Source organism: Diadema antillarum, unplaced genomic scaffold (genome assembly GCF_040938485.1).
Source record: "Diadema antillarum isolate AM-2024a unplaced genomic scaffold, OU_Dant_1.0 scf00000087, whole genome shotgun sequence".
Classification (NCBI taxonomy): Eukaryota; Metazoa; Echinodermata; class Echinoidea; order Diadematoida; family Diadematidae; genus Diadema; species Diadema antillarum.
The window spans coordinates 1,776,133-1,801,163 of NW_027270976.1; the positions used below are offsets into that span (position 1 = coordinate 1,776,133).

The window sequence follows — 25,031 nt, forward strand, 5'->3', positions numbered from 1 at the left end:
TACTTTTTGCATCATTGTGTGATCCACATGGAGACATTTTTAACATTCGATTTAAAACGCAGTACAAGTAATGTACTTTATTAATTTGAATGTTCTGAATTTTATGAACTTGTTTGCCCATATCCGAATTTGAATACTGTAATCGGAAAGAGATGCATGCTCTCTAACAAAAAATCGAGTGAAAATATTCACTCTTAAAGGAGTGAATGAAAAAAAAGTGAATTTAGAATGAAATTGAAGTGAATTTTGAGTGAAAATGTTAATTTTCACTCGTTTTAATAGAGTGACCTCAGGGATCACTCCAAAATCTTCGAGTGATCCCTGAGGTCACTCCAACATGAGTGAAAATGAACATTTTCATTCAAAATTCACTATTTTTTGTATTCACTCCTTTAAGAGTGAATATTTTCACTCGATTTTTTTAGAGAGTGGCGGCAGGTGAAGACGAAGTTGAATATATCCATTGCCGAAAATGAATGCGCATTTTCGCATGGGCATGAGCAACAGATGCGAAATCGGTTACCAAATTAGTCAATAAGAACGAAGAATATTAACTGTAGGCCCCTATTTTGATGCTTGAGCAAATTTGACGAAAATGAATGCTTCTAATATGAAATTGAACGACAAAACAATGAAACTGGTCGGGAAAACCTAGCTATACCATCAAAGAGGTAGGCCTATATTATAACTCAGGTATACATGGACATTATACTATTCACATCACAGCCAAAATTTCGTAATCGTCGCGGGAATTTTGATCACGAGTTGCGCATGCTCTATAACTGTCCAAAATGGCGGCTTCTTCGCAGTTCCATGTGACTCTCTTAGCAATATGTTTTCTAGTCCTCATGATGGATATTTCGCATTGTGGTGCCCACAAGCTGAATGTTCCAAGGATAATGCTTCCTTATTTTGCTACGACACCCATAAATTTCACCCTAGAAGGCAGTGACGGCTGCTACTCTTGGTATGGATTGTATGTTCTCGTTCGTTATGTGTGTGGCAGTAGCTGGCCTAGCGGAGACCCTTGGCGTCGGGCCGGTGTCGGGCTTTGTCTCGGCTTGCTCGGTCCTCGCGCAGCGCGGCGGCGCGGCGAGACGAGAGGGGGTTGGCTGACTCGTCAGTCGTCACCCATATCTATGGATGGGCATGATTTGTAGCGTTTCAACCATACTTATCGAGGCATCGACTTGTTAAAACTTTGTGAACGAGAAGCTTTTAAAAAATGTAGTTCTCGTTAGACGTTATTGTGGAAGAAACACGATCGATCGAGATCATTTTATAAGACAAACTGGAAAGAGTTCCTTAGTCCCCCCCCTCACTAAATTACTAGAAAAAATACTATTTTTTTACTAATAATAAACTAAATAAAGGTTATGCCATTTATGGGAAGACTTCCTTTTGAGACATAACCCTAGCATAACCTTTATTTAGTTTATTATTAGTAAAAAAAAAAAAGTATGCCCTAATATATTTATTCTGTGCAAATTAGTGGGGGAGGGGGGGGGGGGGACATAAGCACGATAAGGAACTCTTCCCGACAAACTATTCATTTAAAGATTCATGTCATAGTCTAACGTTAGTATTAATAGTAGACATCTATATAGATAGAACTAACGGTCGGGCCTACAGCTATAAAATTTACAGTTGACTGTAGTATAGTTGGTATAGTTTTTTTTTCTAATACTAAATAGATACATTAAAACACAATTTGCCTGAAATTTTACTCACATGTAGGGCCTAAAGAAAATACTCTGAATTCACAAGCGCGTTTAAAATACAATTTGCGGTAGAAATTTTCCAGTTCTACACGCTCCAAGATAACTGCCTTTGAACGTGTGGCATGGGTTATTAATGAAGCACTTGGTTGCGCCGTAGTTTTGAAACCAACGCCTCTACTACTACCCTCTATTGACAATACACATGATACGTGTGAAATGCACGTAGACACTTTTCCAATGTGCATTTATAATCTACGTACAGCGGTAGACCTCTATCATTGTTTTGCTGTTGATCTTGTTTATTATCAGATTTTTCAGTAATATTTGAGCATCATCATGCATCAAATCCCCAGTGGAGATAACCCCGGCGCGGGGCGCGCACTGTAACTAGTAACAGTAATTTACCTGTAGTATTGGGGTCGCTGGTGCATGGTGCGGTTACAGTGAAGAATGCAAAATCACTGTGCGTAATCTCCTGCATGAAAGTTCGTTCTTTATGCGCAATAAGATAGAGGGGTGTCAGTTTCAATGTACTGTGTCAATGTGTTGGACACCTACAATACATCCTGCTGGCGCAGTGGCAAGCAGGATCAAGACAGTATCCCTTTTGCATCTCCGTGGAAGCTTAACTGGGATGATGGGGTGCAGCCGATAATGATGCATGACCATGAGGACACGTCATAACGACCAACGTATAGAAAGCTAGAATCTATAAATTAATCTACCATCCCCCAAAGGCCCAAATGATAATGAATGTCACTAACATTACCGGTGTATATGTGCATGGTCCAAAACCCTAGGATTGCCCCCTTCCCTTTTTTGATACTATTACTAGTATTTATTATTTGTGTCTTGGCCACTTGCATCAGATTTCTTTGTCTTGGTTTAAACCTCATTTTCTATTATGGTAGTCATGAGAGCCCATAGGTCTGTTTTTTATCACTTTCAAACTAAGCAAAGAACATGTGACAAAGTTGTTATTCTTCCATGTAATATTATGAATGTACTTTTGGTATTAAAAGGAAAATGTGCTGTGAGTTTGTTTTGATTAATGAATAATTACTGGTAAAGAATTTTACAGATGTTGCTCTGTTGTAGACATCTAGATCTATAGCTGTAGTTTTAAAATGTCAGAGAAAGCAAGAACTAGCTATTTCTGCACAAACTCTAACTTCAGTTTTATTACAATTACAGCTGCATAGATGTGCAAGTCATGTGCAGTAGTCTCTAGGATTAAAGGAGATAGATTTAGCAGAAAAAGACAAAAAGTTATGATTTATTGGTTTGTCAACTTTGACAGAACCTAGTACATGTAAAACTTCTTTGATCCATGTGGTGGCTAGCTATGATTTAGATTAAGGTCACTCATTGTACAATGAGACACTTGCTTTCACAAAGACCAAGAAAAGGGAGATATGGAAACAAAATCATTATTCAGTATTCTTATCTGTTGTGTTGTATCTGTCAACAGGCATTCCTTGCGGCCTGAGGTGGCTTCTGTGCAGCCAATCGATCTTGAGGGTGGAAGTGGATGCTCCCAGAAAGCCCTTGTCACTGCTCTCTCTACCCACTCTACTCAGATGACCAGTGTTGTGTTTGCAGAAGAAGAAGGTAAATTCTCTATCTTTATGTATAAACCTCCTGCCTGATGGAATTGATACATAATTTTAGGAATGTATTGATGTGACTAGATGACTGTTTTTTCCGTCTTCTTTTTTTTTTTTTTTTAGTTTGGAAGTCGTACATGGTTTAATCCATAAAATGTATGATCGTTGACCAATTGCTGTTAATTGGTCGCTTGAGCTACGTACTATTTTCCATCATATTTTACATGTTGAACTCTGTGTTTTTTTTTCTGTGTTAACCCCAATCCCACTGGGTTTTTGAGGGACTTGAAACCAACGGGGGGGGGGGGGGGGGGGGGGGGGCTTTTTGGCCCCACTCAGATTGGTCGTGGATCGCGCGATCCTTGCGAAAATTTGCACTAAGGTAGAGGCCAATGTAATCTACAAGACTGTATAGTTAGATTTTTCAAATTTTGATTTATGTATTTTATATCAATTAATTTTTGCTAATTTATGCAGAAATATATATATTTTTTGCCTATAAATAAAAAAATAAATATCCAAGACTTCTAATTTTTGGTAAACATATTCTTTTCAATATCCTCAACAATGATATTGAAGCAAAAATTTGGCTTCATAGTTATTTCTTATGTATTTTATTGTTTATTGAATTTCCTATGTATTTTTTTTTTACTTATTGTTTTTGTTGTTTTTTCGTCAAAATTTGTCGGAGAAACTTCTTAGAACATAATCAGGCTAAAGTAAATCATTGTTAGCCATTGAAAGTAAAAATATTTATTTTTATATGAATTAATTGCAAAAACACAATTTACATTGGATTTGTACACAAAATCATGTTTTTGAGCAATTGACAGATTTTTTTCAAAGGGGCGTGGCTTCAGAACGGTATGCCCGGGAACGACAAATTTGTTTCAAAAGTTGCGCAATACTTGAAAGAAAAAAGTAATAAAATGTCGCGGCCAGGGCATCACGCGTTGCGGATAATCACGCGAAACGTCGGGGGGGGGGGCAAAATGGCCCCCCTCCGGTGGAAATAGGGTTAAAGCATTTAATTCATGAGTTTGTTCTAAGAACTGAATCATTTTATCATGTTGGCATATGCAATCATTAGAATTTGATATCCCATATATGCATTTTACTTGATTGTAAGAGCAGATGAATACCAGATGGATAGAGTTATTGTATTTAAAATGTTTCAGGAAGCAATTCACGTGCAATTCACTTACATTTGTAGCTGGAATTGATTATTTCTTATCTTCTTCTTTCGATGCCCAGTGGATGCAAACTGTTTTAGCATAGCAAACTGTGTTGTGTCAGTTCTTCATTTCTTAGTGACATGCAGTGAGACAGAGACCATTGACAATGTTTGATCTGAGTCTGTGCATTCCAGTATACTCTGAAAATCTGATCATGCATTTCCCCAATGTGTTTTGCACATCATGATATAGTTCCTCTTTCAGTGGTTGTATAAGTGTTTGTTCTAGATACTGAATTATGTCCAACAGGATTACAAGAAAAAAAGAAGTATGTGAAGTCTTAATATCATCCTGTTAACTTTGTATCAAATATAAGAAAGTCAGTGTAGAGCAATTATCATTACCTACTGTACAACATGTAGCTATGAAGAGATTATTTCTTTATTCTGTGCTCTTTGTAATACAAATTTCTTGTGCACAGGAAGTGGACAGGTTATCAGATGTGACGTGATTGTGGACAACATTGACATGATTGACATTGTCACCACTACCCGAGTTCTCTACCTGGGAGACTCGCCGGAGGAGTTTGAGGTTCGAGCACTGGACGATGAAGGTCAGTGATGGAAAAGAATCAGCCTCATGGTTGGAAAGTCAAATAAACACACAAACTAGTTCACAGGAAATGACAGGTCCCTCATCGTGCTAGCATGAATGACTCCACTATACTATGTGTAACCCAATTCTTTGTCATATCATGTTTCAGTCCTGACATGCAGGACATACTTTCAGCTATGGCATATTTGCTTAACTTATAAAAATACAATCTCTGCGACAATATTAATGAAATTGAAGTAAACTAAATTTAAATTGTGCTGGGACATTTTCATGATTAGAGTTTGGATGAGGTTATGACATGAAAAGAACATTGACTATCTTAATCTTCCTCCCCATCTCGCCACTTGCTCTTAAAATTGCAATAAAACTTGTGAAAATAATTCAAAATCTATTTCCTGATCTAGATTATGATTTCGTCTTGAATGGTATGTACCATGTTTGACATTCAAAAGACGATTTTAGCAACATTTTCACATACAACTGGTATAACTACATCCACTGATACAGACATGAGTATGCTTGTTATGATATCTTTATTCTGCTCTATGAAGGAGAAAAAAGAAAGGTGTTAAATGGTTACTAATGTTTCTTAAAAATGCATTGCAATGTGTACTGTGAAACCATGAGAGGTAGGAAAATGTCTGAAGAACGCCCTTTTTTTATTTCTACCCCACGTTTGTAATGAATGGAGTGAAGAATACTTTGTAGAGTTTTATGCAAATTAAAGTAGAAGTGATCTCTCGTTAGTAGGCTACCTGGTAAACCAATGCTATGATAAACATTGGACTCCTGTGTTGTACAGTTTTTTTAAACTAATATATAAGTGTATGTGATATTTGTACTGTAGGTAATACCTTCAGTAGTTTGGAAGGCTTGGAGTTTGAGTGGACTCTGCTCTCAGACTATGAGGCCGATAATGCTGTTGATGCCAAGAGCATTTTGAGGTAAGTGGATTCACTTCTCTCCACATCTTACACTCTTAAAGTTGGAACAGGCATGACTTCTGCTTTACATTCACAGGACCTAAAGTTGAATTTCATATGTATATGAAGAAGATTTGTGAGTATTTTGTGTCGGTACTGTGTTACATGTGATTGCCGAGTGAATGTTTTTGTTGAATGGTGTAACTGGGACTAGAAAACTTGATATCATTTGTAGTAAGTCTCGATTCATGTCTGTAACAGGATTGTCCAGTTCAAAGATCTGCCATATGATCCACCAGCATACATCAATGTCATGGAGTCTAGGGGAAAACAAGGAGACAGGATCCTCATTGAAGGTCTCAGGGCTGGCTCAGCCAAGGTCGGAGTCAGGTTGAAGTCTTCAGGATTCAAGGTAAGATACATAATCCGCAATAAGTGATGAAATGTTTAATAACTTTCAAGTAGTAATCAAGGGCGGATCCAGGAAATCTGTAAAGGGGAGGCGCCTTTACAAAAGTAAACGGGGGGACACGTGCCCCTCATTTTTTTTTTAAATTTCTTTTGTTTTAACAAAAAATAAAGAGGGGGCACGTGCCCAGTGCGCCCCCCTCTGTATCCACCACTGGTAATTGATAGAGTAGGTCTTAACATGGAATGTGGCACCAGACAGTAGATATTTCCCATATTACATAAGAACAAGCACGGGGCAACAATTTTGTCTTTTAGTGTAATCTAATTGGTAATTTTTTGATTAAAACAGAGACCCCTAATTCATATTTCATAAACTTTGGTCTACCCACCACTTGTGCTTTTTGTCTTCCTTTCATGTAAACTGCAGCTCTGTAGTGAATTGTAACAGTTCAAGTGTGCGCAACTGTGATGCGCACAAATGAACAACATGAACAATGCGAAACGCGAAATACAACAAGAGTAATGACCTCATTCACATAATATGGGATATATTGCATGGTTGATTGACCAATCAGACTACAGAATTCACATAAACACATATATCATCACTTCCACACAATGTTAAAGTATTGACCTTTTGTTGGCAGAAGGATTTTTTTCCCTTTTTTTTGTTGCTCGCATTTATGTTTTTTATTTACATTGCAGCAAGCAGCGTTAAGTTTGTTTGTTTTTCTTTCTTTTCTAGGATGTGAAGCAGAGTGTTGTACGACTGATAGTGATTGACCATCTTACCCTGAATCCAGCTCAAGATATCTACATCCTGGTCCATGCTTACGTCAAGTACACTGTGGAGAAAATCAGACAAGGAAAGACGACCAGTAAGTACCAAGTAATTTTATACCAGCTTGAAGCATTCAAAGACTTTGTAATTGTGTTGCTGTGTGCTAGTGGGATGTAGGCATCTTTCATGTTAATGTATGACATGACTTTATGGACAACAGTCTGGATATTATATCTTGTAGAATTTCTTCACAGATGACTTAACATGACTAAAATATCGTATTGGTGCACTCTGAATACAAGAGGGAGAGAGAGAGAGAGAGAGAGATACTTGTAGATAATATGCTACTGTCATATTGCTGACTTCTTTTCTCTTTTTCAGTTGTGCCGATGCCATCAGCCCAGTACCGATTGGCCCTTGGGAATACCTCAGTGGCTTCCCTGACTGAGAGTTCATCTACAGTGGTTGGCCTGGCACTGGGTCACACACAGATCATGCTTCAGGACAGGAGTATCCTTTTCTTTGGTCATGATCTTGGGTCAGATGTCCCAAATTAACCCCTGAAGTTCCGTAAAATGAGTGGATTCCAGAAAACTTAAAGGACAAGTTCACCTTCATAGACATGTGGGTTGAGTGAATGCAGCAATATTAGTAGAACACATCAGTGAGAGTTTGAGCAAAATTGCACAATCTGTTAAAAAGTTATGAATATTTGAAGTCTCTGCTCAGTCACGGCTGGATGAAAAGACTACTATAGCTTGTGATGTCACATGAGTACAACGACATAAAGAAGGAATAAAGAAAATTCAACATATTTCCATTTTTCTCGCATAACAAAAGAACACTCCACTTCTCTCTTTCAGAAGGCAGGGGGAATGATATTACACTTAACATACGTCAGTAGCAATTTGAAGAAATGTGCACTTTATTAAAAAAGTAAAGTTTTGTGAAATTCTCTTTTTATTTTCGTTATATAGTTGTACGCATATGACATCATACACTGTAGTAGTCTTCTCTTCCAGCAGTGACTGCACAGATACTTAAAATATTCATAACTTTTGAACGGATTGTCCAATTTTCCTCAAACTCTTACTGATGTGTTCTACTAATATTGCTGCATTCTCTCAATCCTTATGTATATGAAGGTGGACTTGTCCTTTAAGAGCAGACCAGATTAGAACAGCTTGCACAGCAAGTTGTGACTAAGAATGTAGTTAGGAAGCCTTTCACTTTGTCAGATGGTCATTGCATGATAAGTGTAGGCTTTTGTATTGCCTCTTGAGTTGGTGTATGACCATTTTTCAGAAAGTCTAAAAATAAACTTTATTGGTACTTGACGGCCTCACATGTATTTATGGTCTGATCAGAAGAGTCAAGAACATTGTGAAGGGTGTTTAGTTTTGATTTCTATATATCTCGAGTATTATCAAGTACTTGTATGTTTGAGTGTGTTTGTAATGAGTTGATTTTAACATAAGCATTTTCCAAACTTTATGTATGTAGAAATTTGCAGTATTTGTGAGGATGGATACAATTTGTAGTTTTGTAGCTAATAGTAAAGCTCATTTTCATGGATGAAGTGTAGCATATGTCTTCGGTAATACTTACGCTGGAACAATTGTCACAGTGTAAAGCATGTCTCTTATATGTCATGAGCTTTGAAAGGAAAAAAATTGAAGGAAAGAAAGAACTGAAATGTAAATGCCATAAATGTTTGTCCTTAACATGACTGTGAATGACAGGCTTCAAGGACTTCAAGGGTTTCAAAGACAGTCTCCCATCAGCCAACGTCTATGTCATAGAACCAGCATACCTAGGTGAGTGTCGCATCAGTGTATGTAGTCATCCCATGTAAGTTTTAATGGAATGATACAGTTCTGGTTGAGATTGGGCTTCAGGTTGTTAACTTTTTTTTGTAAGATAATGAGAAACCACTTATACAATATGAAAAGCATATAATTCTAAGAGGAATTCAAAGTTCATTTGATGAAAAGTGGTTTTGAAATGGCTGTATATCCAAAAACAAATTAAAACAAAGTGATCTCAAAAAGTTGGACCCCAAATTTTACTAGGACCACTTTGTTTATGGATATATCAGCCATTTTAAAGAAGCATGATATTCTTTTAGAATTGAATGCTTGTTCATATTTCATTAGTAGTTTCTCATTATCTCTCTAACACACAATGTCCTATCCCTTTAACATAGCAGCAGGTATTAAAATCAGAATTGACAGAATTCGAATTCATTATTGAAAAGGGTTCTGATGTAAAAGCTCCATCATGTTAGACAGCTTTTTGATCAGCTGAGAATATTTGTACAGTGATATTGATGGGGAAAATGGCTACTTCTTTGCGGTACATTTTAGCTGTTAAACGATGGTGCATCATTTGATCATAGAAATGCAAGCATGCAAATTTTCGTCTTTACAATATGTGATTATTATGTTTATGTTGTCCCATTCCAGGATTTGTGATTGTACCTGGAGAAAACTGGGTGCTTGAAACAGGGCGTTACTATGAGATCACCATTGATGTGTATGACAGAGACAGTAATAAGATGTTTCCCTCTGATATACCGGTAAGTGAGACTAGTGTGCAAGTACAGATGGTGTGATTATTTAGCCACAGTGAGTCATGTCGATTTGTTCGATTACAGATTACATAATAATTGCATAGTAATGAATTAGATTATCTTTGATGAAAGCCCTGTCGCAGTACAGCATATAGAGCAAAGTGTACAGATTTTTACTGTGAAATTTTGACAAAGTCTAGGTGTGCTCCAATTCACATTAATTTCCGCCGGGCAAAATTTGTTTGTCATCGGTCTTGTCAACAACAGTAGAGAAGGTGCAAAATAATGATTTCAGAGGAGCACTGTAGCAGAATCCCTGTATTGTGTAGATTATTCTTTATGGTGCCATGCTTATCGTGTGTCTGTACAAGAAGTATTGTGTGTATATGATGTAGCTGTAAATAACATGTTTCATTCATTTCATAGTCGTCCTGCTCATACACTACATCCATCTCACAGCCACCATTCCACAGTCAAGCTCCTTATCAGTTCTCTAGCTTCTTTCTCTCGTTGAAGATCCACTGATCTTCCTACATGCCACATTCTGTTCCCACTTCCTTTTGCTCCCCCTGCCATCCGGTCTTCACCCCATCTCATATTGTATAGAAATGTAAACATTTGATGTACAGTGTAAATGCGTTGTAGTCTAGTGGAGAACAATGAATAAAGAAAGATACTTGCATTCTAACTCCAAGAAGAAGCAAGTATGCCTCCATCATTCTCCGACTGGGTCTAAGCATCTGATACATGCTCAAACATAAAAATGCTCTTGTCTTATTCCTCCTCAGAATATTAGGATAGAGACAGTGTTCCCACCGGAGTACTTTGAAGTAATCAGGTCCAGCCAGAACGGATCCCACCACTATGTGAGGACAGTTCAGAGTGGAGTGACGGAGATTGATGCTGCTCTTGTTGCCATGGTGAAACCTGTAAGTGCATTCATGGAGGATTGTCATTATTACAGCTTTTGCTGCAAAGGAAAAGTGTCATTGACTTTCAAACAGTATACTAGAGCTTACCATATTTTATCACAGGAGATAAGTTTTTGTGGAAGAATAAGGTCCAAACTTCAATATGTATGTAAAAACTTGATTCCAAGATGCTTTGTGACTATACACTTATATTGCCATTACCAATCTATTCTTATTCAGGTTTATACCATATATTTAAATGTATTTTACCTATTGAAGACGAGTCCCGAGTATACTCGGGCAAGTGTCTATGGGAAATGCGTGTTGTAGCAAAATCAAACCGTCCTTAACGGGTTAACCTGAAAAATTAAGTGACAATGGTATGAATTTTGATAGAGTGGTATGTTTCACTTATTCTTCCTTTATCATTTTCATGTGTGTAGGCTGTTGATTCAGTCAGAGTAGAAAATAACCAAACCGTTCTTTGTTTGTCGCTCCCTGTTAGGATGGAGAGTTGGCCAAGTTTAAAGTGCCCATCAAAGAGACCCAGGAGGCAGAAATCTTTGACCCCATTGAGGTCAGACCAGAGTATGTAGCCTTTGCCTACCAGCCTGGCCAACCGGGATATCAGTTTCCTCTCAAGGTAGGTCAGAGGTCATACTTTATTCCCACAATTTTCAGACATACTAGATGCAAGAATGTTGACTGCTCTGCTCTTATAGCTTTTTGATTATTTTCCAATCGGGACTGTATTCATTATTCATGTAAACAGAGCATTATAAATCTCTTTGAAGGTATGTCTGTAACTCTTGCTGATGAAAAAGAAAAAAAATGTTGATGCTTTGATTTAAAAATTCCTCTCATTACCGATGTTCTTTCCAGTTTCAAATTTACAATGATTGATTGATTTTATGACTAAATGACTCTTACTTATTTTTGAATTTGACATGTTTTATATGATTGATTTAAAGATCAAAGCAATGACAAGGACTTCTAGTGAACATGATCTTCCTTACCCTTTGAAAGGGACAATCTCATTCATTCCCTACACCATAACTGGACTTCTTTCCTTTAATTAATTTTCAGGCCACTGGTGGCACTGGTAGCTATGTCTGGTCATCATCCAAGCGTGCGACAGGGACGGTCAATGTCCATGGTCTGGTCACCACTGGGGATACTCCAGGAATGACCAATGTCACGGCAGCAGACAACCGCAACCCTTCACACTATGGCTTGAGCAGAGTAAGTGACATGCAATGGAAGATTACTGTAATGCAGTGACCCAACACTAGGGAGCTTTAGATTTTGACGCGCGGACGTTTGAGACGACGAGTGCACTGGACGTTCTCCTCTCCCCTGCGTCCCGTTGAAAAGTAGCTTTAGATTACGCTGGGACGCAATTTATAAAAAAATAAAATCGCGCCCTCATTATTATGATCGGTGCATGAAGTAGTAAAGTTCTCTACGTTGCAAACTGTGCAGACGTAAAAATAGCCCAGTACGCGTAGTGAAAAACTCAGGCGACGCAAGCTAAAAATAGATCGACTTGACGCATGCTTCTGTGCACGCTCAGAACATGTTTTTTCCCTCTGAACATCCGTGCGTCTAAAATCTAAAACTCCCTACTGTCTTACACTGATTTCAGATGTTTCTACATGCTATTTAGATTCCATGCTACTTCATTTTCTATTTTTGAAAGTGGGATGAATGTTCCTTCTTGTAATTGAAAACCACCAACAGATATTCCAAACATATTTTAAACCCTGTTTTGTGTGTTTTTTTTTCTTACATTTGTCTTTCCCTCAAACTTTAATTAGTCTTTCATGTGATTAACATTGAAGTTAACTGTCCTTTCTATCCTATATGCCATTAATTCTCAGAGCAATTAGAATATGGATGGAAGTATATTTAGACAACTCCCTCCCCCCCCCCCCCCCCCAAGAAAGAAGAACATTTAATGAGTGGTGGAAGAGATACATGAGTTATTTAAGAACAAACTTACAACAGTGCATCAATTGCTTTTGCAGGTGTACCTACTGCCTCCCTCCAAGATGGTATTCTTGGACTCCCCTGTGGAGGCAGTGGTAGGATCCACTCTTCATCTTCCCCTGGGAATGGAAGCTTATGTTGATGGCAGTGAGTTCAATTGCTTCATGTTTCTCATGCCATGTTGAAAAAAGTAACCAAAATCATAGCACTTAACTTTACACCAAGGATGAAGGAACTACATGATGTGGGGATACTGTTTTGATTAACTGCTATGTCTACTTCTTCAAATAAATGTATACCAGTGATTGTATCGATATGCACTAATAAAATGCTTTGACAAAGAAACAGAATTCTGCAACCTTGGATGCCAAGGAAAATTACTGACTTGTAAAAGAGCAGACACGATAAAATTGATTCATGTCATGATTTTTTTTACAGATCATTGTTTTCCTTTCATTGACTTCATTCCAGATAGATATATAGCATGAAGTTTTCTTTATTAATGATGATAATTAGATGTTCTTCAACAACCAGATATTGATGAAACATATCGATTTGGACCTTCTGTTGAGAGAGGGGGCTTAAATGGGAACATCAGACTTCCGGTATTTGCTTATGGATGTATTTGTGTAAAAGTGGACTCATTGTTAAATGAATGTTTGTCAAATCTTGTTTCACAGGAAAAGAGAAAGTGATGTTGACTCACTGTGGTTCTCTTCCTCTGACCACTCTGGTGGCTGACCAAAGTATCTTCCAGAAAACTAATGGTAAGAAGGCGTCTTTATGTGAATCCAGATGTTACAATCAATAGGAAATATAGTGCCCTCTCATGTTCCAAGTTGTTTGTATATGAAATGTCAGTGATGCTTGTTGCAAATCATATGGTATTAGAAATATTGTCCAAAGGATTATATGCATTTGATTGCTAAATACATCACATGCAGTATCAAACAGGTAATGCGTCACTCTTGTCCCAAATAGGGCCACTTAACATCACTCTACCAGTAACAAATACTTAAGTTTCCCATGGACAAGCATGTATGGGTTGACTGCAATTTGTGAATCTGAAGTAGTAATCAAGTTTGATTATGTTATAGTTACAACTTTATGTGCTGATTTTTGTTACAGGAACAATGAAGAAATAACTGCTAATAATCTTCATGTGTTGTACTTAAAGAATGAGTTGATATATGTAATGCTTAATCAATTTCTATGTGAACATCAGGAGATGACGCATTTGAAGCAGTGGAGGGATCATGCACCACTCTCCATGTGAAGGCCCTAGCGGTAGGCCACACCCAGGTTACCGTGACGCTCCAGCAGGGAGGAGCTAAGCTACAGGCATCTGTCACCATTGCTGCCTTCGCACCCCTTGAGGTACGGCTGTGAGGCCATGGGTTTGTTACCCATGCTCTCAGCACATGTTGATACTACCATGTGTGTCGTGAAATGAAGTGTGAATGAAATATTTTGCCCTAAAGTGTACAAGAAGAACTGCAGGCTTATTGTTTCATTAATTCTGAACTGGACACCATACAGGGAATAGTTTTACCCCCTCATCCCTCTCATGACCACCAGCTCAAAATGCTATTGAAATCCTGTACGCACCAGTTACGGGTGGGTAATGAAAGACTTGATCTCCTTTGTGGAGTTTGGAATGTTGAGTCCTGTCATGTGGTACTGACTTACAATTAGCTTTTCATTGTATGCATCCACTATAAGATGAGATGAATTATTCCTCACTTTCTCAAAGAAGGTGTGGTGGTAGCATGGGCTAGATTTTGGAGAATTGCTTGTTTCATATAGAGAAATAATAATACAAGTGTGTCTTGTCCTGTTGAGATACTTTGACCTAATATATACAACTCTGAATTGATAACAAACGAAGAAGTTTCATGTGTTTAGCAATGTGAAAACGATTTCTTACTTTTATTAATGACACTACTTTTATTTTCTTGGAACCATGGGGACAGTCCTTGGTATAGGAGTCCTGGAGAATTCAGGCCCCTATAAATGCAACCAGGTTCTGTTTAAGGTGTAAGACATGTGAGTGCCTTACCTCTCAGTATTCTGTCAATCTTCACACCAGCCCCTTGATCCTGAGAGCATTGCTGTGGTCAGTCTAGCTGCTTCCAAGACCCTGGTCTTATCAGGAGGACCCCAGCCGTGGGTCCTGGATCCGTCCCGTTACTACCAGGAGCTGACGGCAGAGGAACCAAGTTGGGTCAAGTCCCAGCACATCAAGGGATATGGAGCTACAAGTGAGTGCTTACTGCTACCAACTTTTCTTCGATATTCTTTTTTATATGGACAAGTAACAAAAGGCAAATGTTTTACATTCATAGCCTCTAATTGATTCCTAATTAAGAAGTTTCTAGAATTTCTTGTTTTACCTTTTGCTTATGTTCTTAGAACGGACTATTTAACATGCATTTAGCAGTAGACCTATACAGAAAGATCTCTTTGGTCTTGATAAAGTGCTGTCAATTTCGACTCTGCTAATGCTTAGTATTGTAAACTTGTCTTCATGGTGAAAAGAGAATCAGACCGCTGGAGAAAGAAAGAGTTCTTGTCAGTGGCAATTTTCAAAATGTGAATATTTCATGATGGAGTAAGCTGAATCAATCCGAGGTGGGTCTGACAATATGAATGTCATTGGAATGCCTTCACACTCTTTGCTTCTTGTCTGCAGAGAATTATCACATCTTCCAGGTTTTATGCCGCCACCGTGGAGAGCAGACCCTGACAGTCAGTGTTGGCAACCACCCCACCACCCGCAACAAGTTTCCTGCCACGTCTTCTGCAACTGTCAAGTACGTTTCCTTGCTGAAGTCATGTCTCAAAAATAGCTGGGAAAACTTGCTATGAAGTTCAAGTGAATTGAATGTACTTGTGTGTTTCATCTACTACCAGTCTTCCATTCTCCCCTAAATCATAATAACTCCCTAAGGATGACTACTGCCTTGTCTTTATAGACTTGCTTGTTATCTCTTTTTCCAATCTTTCTTGTACTCATTATGTCTCATTCCTTTTCAAATCATTACTTTTGACCTTGTGTTATTTAAAGAATGAGTCGGTCACTACAGCTATAGACCTCTATCAGACTCTACGCAATGTCATCTGATCAATATATCTGGCTCATAAAATCCTCTGACAGCTTTTCTGGTAGGTGTTCCATCACTAAGTCCAGAGAGCCAGGGAACTAAAGTACATGTCTTGACTATAATGGGGATTCATTTTTGAGATGCCTTGTCTGGTGTCTTTTGTTAGGTATCTGTGCACCCAGCCGGTCAGTCTGCAACTAGTACCAGTTGTCCAGCAGCCAGACCTCGATGTGCCCTGTCCAATCGCACTGGACTCCAACAATCAGGTGAGAAAAAGGGTATTCATTTGACTGTATGAAGACAATGAACTTTTTGACACATCTTTTAGCCATTGTAATGGAAGAAGTGTTTGACCTCCAACTGGCCAGTGAGTAAAGTGGTGCGTTTATGGAATTCAGTTTTGACAGTTGGCATCATTTTCAAGACAGCGTGATGCATGTCCATGAACAATGACATCATAGGATGTAGGGATATTCTGATGAAACTGAAAATTAAAGTCAGATGTGGCTTGTTATTGGATATTCTGCATTTTTCAATGAATTATCTATTTATCAACAGCCATTGTGATGGTTTATTTATCATTTACCATATCTTTGTTTAAATCTATTATTTTAGGTCAGTAATTTGTGTTTGGATTTGAGATATGTTACTCTATTAGCATGAGTGTTCAGATGAGTTTTATAACCTTTTCCTAAACTGTTGCAGATCCCAGTCATGAATGGTCAAGATATGGACATTCTGGTCAGGGCAGTGGACAGTCATGGACACCTCTTCCACAACTTCTCCTCCCTGGTGGTCAGCTGGTCAACATCTGACCACAACCTGGCTTCTTTCTATCAGCCCTATACAGCCTACCATGACGAGGATGGTAGCTTCCCAGGATCAAGAATGCTTAGAGGTAAAAGTCGTGGCTGTTTTTATACTAATGATGCACAGGATAGAGTGTGTTGCGCCTCGTGCATGTCGCACCATTGTCAATACTCTCGAGCGCGCCGCACCTTCACTAACGCCACAAAATAATCCTGTGCATCATTAGTTTTATAAAATGGGTCGAAAACTAACAGCATTATTCACATACCTTTGTGGGTCAATACCAGTCAGCTACATGTAGCACTCGCTCAAAAGTCAAGATGTCCGAAGATGTTCGTCCCAAACATTTACGCACGTCGCACTCGGAAATCCCGCACACTCACCTAGTACTGTACGTACGTATAAGAGTATACGTACGCCACGTACTGTTATGCACAAGAAAGGCCGCCGGCTGTTGTGGCAGCCCGCGGCCCGAACTAGAAGTTGTTTACAGGATTGACAGCGCGTATAGTAGCGCGTGACGCACTTGTAACAACTGATTGAGTGCGCACTGCTAGTGTAAAACATTGTGACGTACGTCAGGCCAGGGAGGTGGAAGAGAGACTCTTCTTAGTGCTTACCTGAAGAAAATAATGCACGCACACGTGACTCATTTCAGCGCTTCCAATTGGCTACATTCTTGAACCCATTTTATAACATGTATTAACAACATCTCTATACAATGTAAAATTCAGATTTATGCACTCTGTAATCAAGTGTAATTAACCCCCTTAAAAGAAACATCTTTTAGAATTGTCTGAGACAGAGGATATTGGGCAGAGGGGTTACCACTGCTTTTAGTGTTTATAATCTTTTTGAGAGGTTGCTGGTGGTGACCAATCACCTAATCAACTATGCACCCTGTACCACAGTGAGGCACCATAAGATTATGCATCCCATACCACAAGGAGGCACCACAACACTATGCATACTAAACCACAAGGAGACACCATGAAACTATTCATCCTGTACCACAAGAAGGCACCATGAAATATTGCATACTTTGCCACAAGAAGGCACCACAAAACTTTGCATCCTAAACCACAAGGAGACGCCATGAAACTATGCATCTTATACCGCAAAGATGCACTATGAAACTATGCATCCTATACCATATTAGTTGGCACCATGAAACTATGCTTTATGATACATATTGTCAAATCTGCAATAGTCTCTGATAATGACACCAAACCCTCATCATACCGTCAAACTTAGTTGCCCACAATCAAAACAGAATGCCATGTGATTGATCCATTTGGCAATTGTTTGTGACACCACAGATGGTGGATGGTGGATAAAACAGCAAGTTTTCACATTTTTAATTTAAAGAAATTATGTTTGTTTGTTTGTTTTTTTGTAGTATATAGCTATGAATATTTTGGTAAAGAATTATTAATTGAAATATATTCATATAATTTGATACATTTGTGATATATGAATAGATTTTATGTATGTATATATATATATATTTGTTTTTTTTTGTAGTAATATGTAGTAATTGTCTTGTGCAATATATTTTATGTCTAATTGTGATTTGTTAATGTGGATGTAATGTACGACAGATCAATGTATTTAGTTGTCATTGCAATGTACTTTAAGCCTTCGGGCTACGATTTTGCAAATTTTACCTAGTAAACCATTCTAACAATAGCATCTCTGCTCCCAGCAGTTTGGGATGTCCTGCTGTGTCTCAGACAAGCCAGTCATTCTTATTTCACGATTTAGATCATATTCCATCTCTCTCACTTCAAGAGAGATTTTCAGCCTGTAAACAATAATATTGTACTTCAAATATTTTAAATCTTGTGCCTATCTCTGTTTTACATCCATAGCTGTAGCAGTGACCACATTGAAGCGACAGCAAGGCTCCGTGACTCTGACAGCAACCACCACTGCCTACGACATGGGTCTCTTCAGAAGACATTCAGTAACTCTACCGGTGAGGACATTTCTCTTAGTAATTTTTCCATTGGTATCACATTGCTATATTTTTAGCGAGTCTAATTTTTTTGTGTGAATCATGACTTGTGGACAATTTTACAAGTGGTTAAATTTTGATCCTGGAGTACATGAATGAATGGAGAAATGTGCTTGTCGCATTCATGTTGGGATCAGAGCTAGTATCGTCATGTATTGTTAAATTTGTTAATAGCATGTGACTTGTAAAATGCACGAAAATAATAACCCTGCAAAATATATACCTTCTGCATTATGTAGCAATCCTGATGTGTGTGTGATTAATGTGATAGTATGTTGTTGTTGATATCAGATTTTTTTATTAACATGTGATATCTCATTCTATGTGTTTGAGACACTTGTAACTATAATTCATTGAGTCTCTGTAATGTGCAACTTCTCCACAGAACCATACGCCATCAGTGAGTGCATCCCTGGAGCTGGGTCTTGTGATGGAGGCACACATTGATCCCAACACACTCCACCTCTTCAACCATCCCTCTAATAAGGTCAGTCATCATCATGTCTTCTCAGTCTTTGCTAGTTCTTTAACATTGCCTGAGTTCCTGTCTTTAAAATGTCTGTTTCATGACTCAAGTTCAATTACTATCTTATAATGGCATGTCATTAAATTGTCAAGATTATTGAAATATCCAAGTTTAACTGGCTCTTTGTGAAATTGGATGGAGTATTGTTATTTGTTTTCATTACCAGGAAAAACTAATGCAGTATATTCTTTTAATTTATTTGCAATGCAAACAAGTAAAGGTACAAATTCCTGAGCAGTGTTTGTTTTGAGGGTGAAATGTGTTTCCAGTAGTGAAACCAGTTAGGCCGTCTGGTATGATTGTGTTGCCATGATATTTTGTTTTGCTCCCATTTCTCTGTGTTTTCAGGCTTTGCTAAATCTTCATGGTGGGTCTGGACACTTCCTGGTCAGACCCAGTGTGGCTGGATTAGCAGACATCAGATACAACGAGAAGAGAAAGCAGATTGAGGTAAGATGTGGACTTATCACAACCATAGGGATATTCATGATCATAACCACAGAGATATTCATATTCACAAGATACATTTGGTCCAATAGAACTTCGATGATTCCTGTGGTAGTAGCCTTATTTCCTGAGCCATTTTTATAATGACAAGTACGGCAACTATCTTGATGTTATTAAGCTCTGTGTTTGTATTGTGCCAGCTTATGCAGCCTTGTGAATGTGACTTGTTTTTCTTGACTATGATATTTAGCATTTTTATGTGCCATATTATGTAAGTTGTGTCAAATATGATATGATTGAACCAGGATTGATGATGACATGTTTGTGGTTTGTTTTATAGGTGACCCCACTACATGATGGCTCCTTGACCATTACAGCCTATGACCTGTGCATCGCCACTACCCAGCATGCATCAGCCCAGATCCACATGGCTGGGGTTCACACCATTGATCTCAAAGTTGTGGACAAGGTATGTGACCACTTGATGACATATTTATTTACTTTATGGCATCAATTTGAGTGTTTCATTTGAATAACATAGCACATCACTTTGCAGTTTACTTGAAGTTTTAGCAAGTGGATACACGTAGAGAAAGCATAGTTTACTTTTCTGAAAATTTCATCTGTTGGAAATCCTTTAACAAGTCAACTTGATAATAGAATTTGTGTCCTGTGCCATGCTCTGTTCAGATTCAGCTTAATTTTCTGATATTTGTGATTAAAAAGTTTTAAAGTTATATGAATATAATGGACTTCATCTGTCTTTGCTGAAGTTTCTTGTAAAATTTCATGGTTGTCAAAACCCACTCACTGATGCACAAAGATGAACAGCCAAACGAGTAGGGCAAAGTGCTGAGTGAGTGTATAAGTAGAAAACAGCTTGTCACTATCTCTACCTCCATACTGTGTAGGTCCAAGTTGAACATGAGATCAGGCCTTGTCACTGTACCTCCATACCGTGTAGGTCCAAGTTGAGCCTCATTATCTGTGCCTCCATACTGTGTAGGTCCAAGTTGAGCCTGAGATCAGGGCTTGTCACTTTCTTTACCTCCATTGTGTGTAGGTCCAAGTTGAGCACGAGATCAGAGCTGCGGTCCAGGTCCTGGATGCCACCAACCAGCCTCTGTCTGTCTCCTACTTCCCTCTCATGGGACTGGAAGCAGTGCCAGGCTCTAACATCATCACACTCAGGTAGGACTAGAATCCAATGCATCAAGTATAAGTTAGATTATCTCTACATTAAAGTTAGTATGTCAGTAACCAATGGGTGATGTGTTCTGAATTATATTATGTTATTTCCATGTTTTGTAGCCCAATGGTAATATTCAAATAAGTAAGGCAGCAGCCTGTAAATTTGTAGATTGTTTGTTTAATAGCAAAATGGAGGGCATACTTTCCATACTATTAAGCAAAGACATTCTAATATTTACCAGTTAGCAAAGAATACTGTAAATGCTTGAAGGTGGTTATGTTTTAAAGAATTTTGCAAACTAGCTCTTGATTGCAAAAGCAACAATGTGCACAGATATTGATAAAAATGGAAACAGATTTGTCCTGTATACTCTAGCATTAAAACATCAAGTGACTGCTAGATTTATTATTATAATTTTTTTTTTTCTTAGAGCTCATGTCAAGCAATCAATTGGTGCAAGTTCTGATTTATGGTTCAATAAAGGTCCATAATTAAATCAATTCAACTGGACTTCACGTCCGATCCTGGACACTTCATCAGCTCGTCTGATTTGAGCTGATGAAGCATCCAGGATCGGACGTGAAACCGTCCTCGGAATGAAAACAGTAAGTCCAGTTGAACTGATTTAATTTTGTACCTTTATCACGTCAAGCAATGTTTGAACAGAATGGTTTGTTTGAGAGGTCACTCTTTCTTTTAAGTGTTTGCGGTATTTTTTTTTGTTGCCAATTATGATAATGAGAAGACCACAAAGCACAATGAGAGCAACTCAGAGAAATACCTGATCAAATGCCATTCATGAAAATATCTGCACATGAAAGTATCTGCATTTACAGTATCTAATTTCCCAAATTCATTGTCATAATTCTGTCTGTATAACATAGATCTGTTTGCACACTAATGGCATATCTTATATAATCTGACTCGGTTTTGTGGGCATAGTATTTAGACAAATTAACCAACTGCTTTAAAACAACAACAACTAGCAAGGTATAGCTTAGCTGATGAGGAATAAATAGATGAATTGTTTTTGTTTTGTTTTGTTTTATTAATCTACAGGCCTGATGAAGATGTGATGAACAGAGATCAACACACTGCGTACTACACTGTGTATGGAGCCAATATTGGTTTCACCACCCTAGCCTTCGTAGCTATGTCCAAGACTGGCCATACAGTCTCCAGTAAACTTAAAGACATCCAGGTAAGAAGATGAGACTTCCTGTCAACTTAAAGGGGTCGTATAGTTTTGGTTGAGACCTTACTCGAGGTTTCTAAAATTTTGGTATGAGATAATGAGAAACCTCCAGTGAAATTTGAAAGAGCATGCAATTCCTAGAGGAATTCAACGTTTGTTTGATGAAAGTTGGTTTTGAAATGGCTGAGATATCCAAAACAGAGCAATCATAATAAAAGGTGGGACCCACCTTTTATTGGGATTGCTTTGTTTTACTTTGTTTTTGGATGTCTCAGCCATTCCAAAACCAATTTTCATCTAATAAACTTTGAGTTCCTCTGAGAATGGTATGCTCTGTACCATTTCATAAGTGGTTTCTTGATATCTCGCAAAAAGTTAATAGCCCAATCCTCATTTCCACCAGTACTATACCATCCTTTAACCTGCTCAAGAAGAGCAGATATGAAATACAGATGCAAGTGATTTTGATGTTTTGTTCTGTGTTGTTTTTTCTTCTACATCACCTAGATTTCAATATAGTTTGTAACACTGACCAGACAGACTGACACGTACACAGACAGACGGACAAATGCAGACAACAGAAACGTCTCGGACAAGTATCCTCTTTTTCAGTGTGGAAAATTATAACATATTGAAAACTGAAAAGGGGAAAAGTCTCCCCGCTTGAATTCTGTTGAAAGTTCTCTTTTCTTGGGTCAACTGGAGACTTATCAGACAAAAAATTGCAATGAGTGGGGAACTGTCGTCCTTCTCTGAACTTATTGTCACTTTTATAACATGTTTGTAGCAAATCACATGTTTTTTTTTCTTGTTTTGACCATCTCCAGGTTTTCCCACCTCTCAAACTGTCGCCACGAAACATCACACTTCTGGTCTCATCTTTGTTTCAAGTGAGTATACTTTGATTTTGTTGTTTGTTACTTGTAATGGAAAATATTTCATTTTTTATTCTTAAAGGGGGATCGTCACTCCTCTTTGTATAAAATTAAACAGGAATAACAACATTTTCCATGAGACACGCAAGCTCTGATCGCCATTGACAGAGTAGTTTTCTTTGAGATTGTAAATGTTCATGCACTGCTTTCGAGAATATCTTATATAGGCTTTAGTTTGTCTTACGTACTATAAAGGAAAAAAAGTAAAGTAAAGTAAAATAGAATAAAGTAAGTTTCTGGTTTGAATCGTCCCTTTTACTTAATAACATGGTGTTGACTTAATTGCAAATATGAGTAGTGGTGCAAAGATAGTTTAGTGTACAGTAGTGAAGTAGTGATTATTCACGTGATCGGAACCATTTTGCATGTAAACACGTATGTGACATCCTTAAACTACGCTCATAGGTTGATGTGTATTAAGATCTTTGTTACTTTCCTACAGGTGAGGAGTAGCGGTGGTCCACAGCCCCAGAGCCAGATTGAGTACATCGTCCAGAGTGGCAACATCGCCAAGATAAACAGCAGCGGAATCCTCCATGCCCTCAACCTGGGTCATACCAGGGTCACAGGAAGGGCTGTGGGTTACGACCAGGAAGTTGGGTCAAATGTCATCTACTCAGAGGTCAGTTATGTCATCTAGATTGTATTAAAACTTGGTGGTTCATGCTGCAATTGTTCCATTGTATTTGTATTTCAGATTGGTCTTTATTTTGTTCTTCCTGTTTCAAGCTAGAGTCATGTATAGGATCAAAAGCTAGTTTTAGTCACTCCGACATAGCATCCATAATGTTTTGTCCTCTCATGCAGCATGTGAACAGATACAGTGTATACCCAAACCAGTGAAATCTTTCTAATCTCTTGACTCTTCGTATTTCATTCTAATGTTGGTCAATGTGCATACAAATTTATCTCAAATAATGTACTGTAAAACAAGGAATGTTTGCGTGCGTTTTAATTTCACAAATTTCGTGAGAGCCAAGATTCATGAATTACGAAGAGACTACTGCACCATGGCCCTCAAATTACAAGTGTAGGACAAATTCTATGTTGCTGTATATCGGCTTGATGCAAAGTTCAATTGTGTGCAGATATTTGAACCAGTATTGATTAGCCAGGGGATGTCCCTTTGTTATGTAATACAGGATGTGATTGATGTGTACGTCATCGAGCTGTTTGGAATCCGGATCCACGCCCCTCTGCACAGACTGGAGTCTAGTACAGTCATGCCTGTCTATGCCATGGGCTTGGGGGAAACGGAGACGCCATTCACCTTTGGGGATGCAATCTATGGCCTCCAGTTTGACTGGAGTGTCAGTAACAGTGACATCATTGACGTCGAGCCTGTCTTTGCTGAGGTATTTTGTCCAAAATGTCGCTGAAATTCATTTGAAGCCAGGACCTAAGTACCTTCTTTATTTCAAGTTGTCAAACATTTAGGTCTGTAGATTCTTGGCATTCATTGTGATGCCATAAAAACAAGAATTAAACTTATTGTTTAGCTCTTTTGAAATGACTTTTATCAAAGCTATGATATTTTTACATGTGGCAATATTATCACTTTGTTGATGTAGCTACTAAGAATTACTGATTTGTTAGTCTCCTTCTTGGGTGAATTGTTCTATGGAGAAAACTGAAGTTACAAACAGATCACGGTGTAATTTAGAATTTGTTGACATTCCTTGCCATCTTATCTTAATGAGACTGTCCATGGCTATTACTCACTGGGCGTCATTGCAATTCTCATGTTTATTGTGTGCTGTTGCCATGACAACAGGATGGAATCTACATGCGTGATGAGCACAACGTTGCAATGAGGGTGCGGACCAAGAATCCTGGTGAGGCCTCACTTCGGCTGCAAGTCTCCCCGCTCCACCCAGGCAAGAACCAGATCTACCGAGACCAGACTCTTATGGATGAAATTCAGATCCAGGTTTGTCAAACAATCTCCATTGATGTCTGTCAGACATAATCTTGGATTTCATTATTTCATTTCTGCAAAAAAAAAAATAATCGTAAGTTTTGTTCGACTAGTTTTGTTTGCTATGTAGTCAATCCTAAGCTCAAATAAACCAAGATGATACCTTAATCTTGAGAGTGTAG

At 38.2% G+C, this 25,031-nt stretch overlaps 1 protein-coding gene across 1 annotated transcript in view; it reads left to right on the top strand.

Annotated features, from left to right (window-relative positions):
* Window positions 1-843: 843 nt before the first annotated feature.
* LOC139718040 (nuclear pore membrane glycoprotein 210-like) overlaps window positions 844-25,031 on the top strand; it is a 33,032-nt gene continuing 8,844 nt past the window's right edge. Inside the window, exons 1-29 of the mRNA XM_071629529.1 lie at window positions 844-967; window positions 3,193-3,332; window positions 4,985-5,116; window positions 5,966-6,062; window positions 6,303-6,453; window positions 7,198-7,330; window positions 7,615-7,743; window positions 8,976-9,050; window positions 9,699-9,811; window positions 10,594-10,734; window positions 11,222-11,359; window positions 11,803-11,958; window positions 12,744-12,852; window positions 13,386-13,472; window positions 13,931-14,082; window positions 14,795-14,966; window positions 15,398-15,518; window positions 15,976-16,075; window positions 16,515-16,707; window positions 18,491-18,597; window positions 19,022-19,123; window positions 19,511-19,612; window positions 19,950-20,078; window positions 20,673-20,800; window positions 21,861-22,002; window positions 22,824-22,886; window positions 23,374-23,553; window positions 24,074-24,286; window positions 24,706-24,861. Coding sequence (XP_071485630.1) covers window positions 849-967; window positions 3,193-3,332; window positions 4,985-5,116; window positions 5,966-6,062; window positions 6,303-6,453; window positions 7,198-7,330; window positions 7,615-7,743; window positions 8,976-9,050; window positions 9,699-9,811; window positions 10,594-10,734; window positions 11,222-11,359; window positions 11,803-11,958; window positions 12,744-12,852; window positions 13,386-13,472; window positions 13,931-14,082; window positions 14,795-14,966; window positions 15,398-15,518; window positions 15,976-16,075; window positions 16,515-16,707; window positions 18,491-18,597; window positions 19,022-19,123; window positions 19,511-19,612; window positions 19,950-20,078; window positions 20,673-20,800; window positions 21,861-22,002; window positions 22,824-22,886; window positions 23,374-23,553; window positions 24,074-24,286; window positions 24,706-24,861 — 3,780 coding nt within the window. The 5' untranslated portion in view covers window positions 844-848. The remainder of the gene's footprint in view (window positions 968-3,192; window positions 3,333-4,984; window positions 5,117-5,965; window positions 6,063-6,302; window positions 6,454-7,197; window positions 7,331-7,614; window positions 7,744-8,975; window positions 9,051-9,698; window positions 9,812-10,593; window positions 10,735-11,221; window positions 11,360-11,802; window positions 11,959-12,743; window positions 12,853-13,385; window positions 13,473-13,930; window positions 14,083-14,794; window positions 14,967-15,397; window positions 15,519-15,975; window positions 16,076-16,514; window positions 16,708-18,490; window positions 18,598-19,021; window positions 19,124-19,510; window positions 19,613-19,949; window positions 20,079-20,672; window positions 20,801-21,860; window positions 22,003-22,823; window positions 22,887-23,373; window positions 23,554-24,073; window positions 24,287-24,705; window positions 24,862-25,031) is intronic.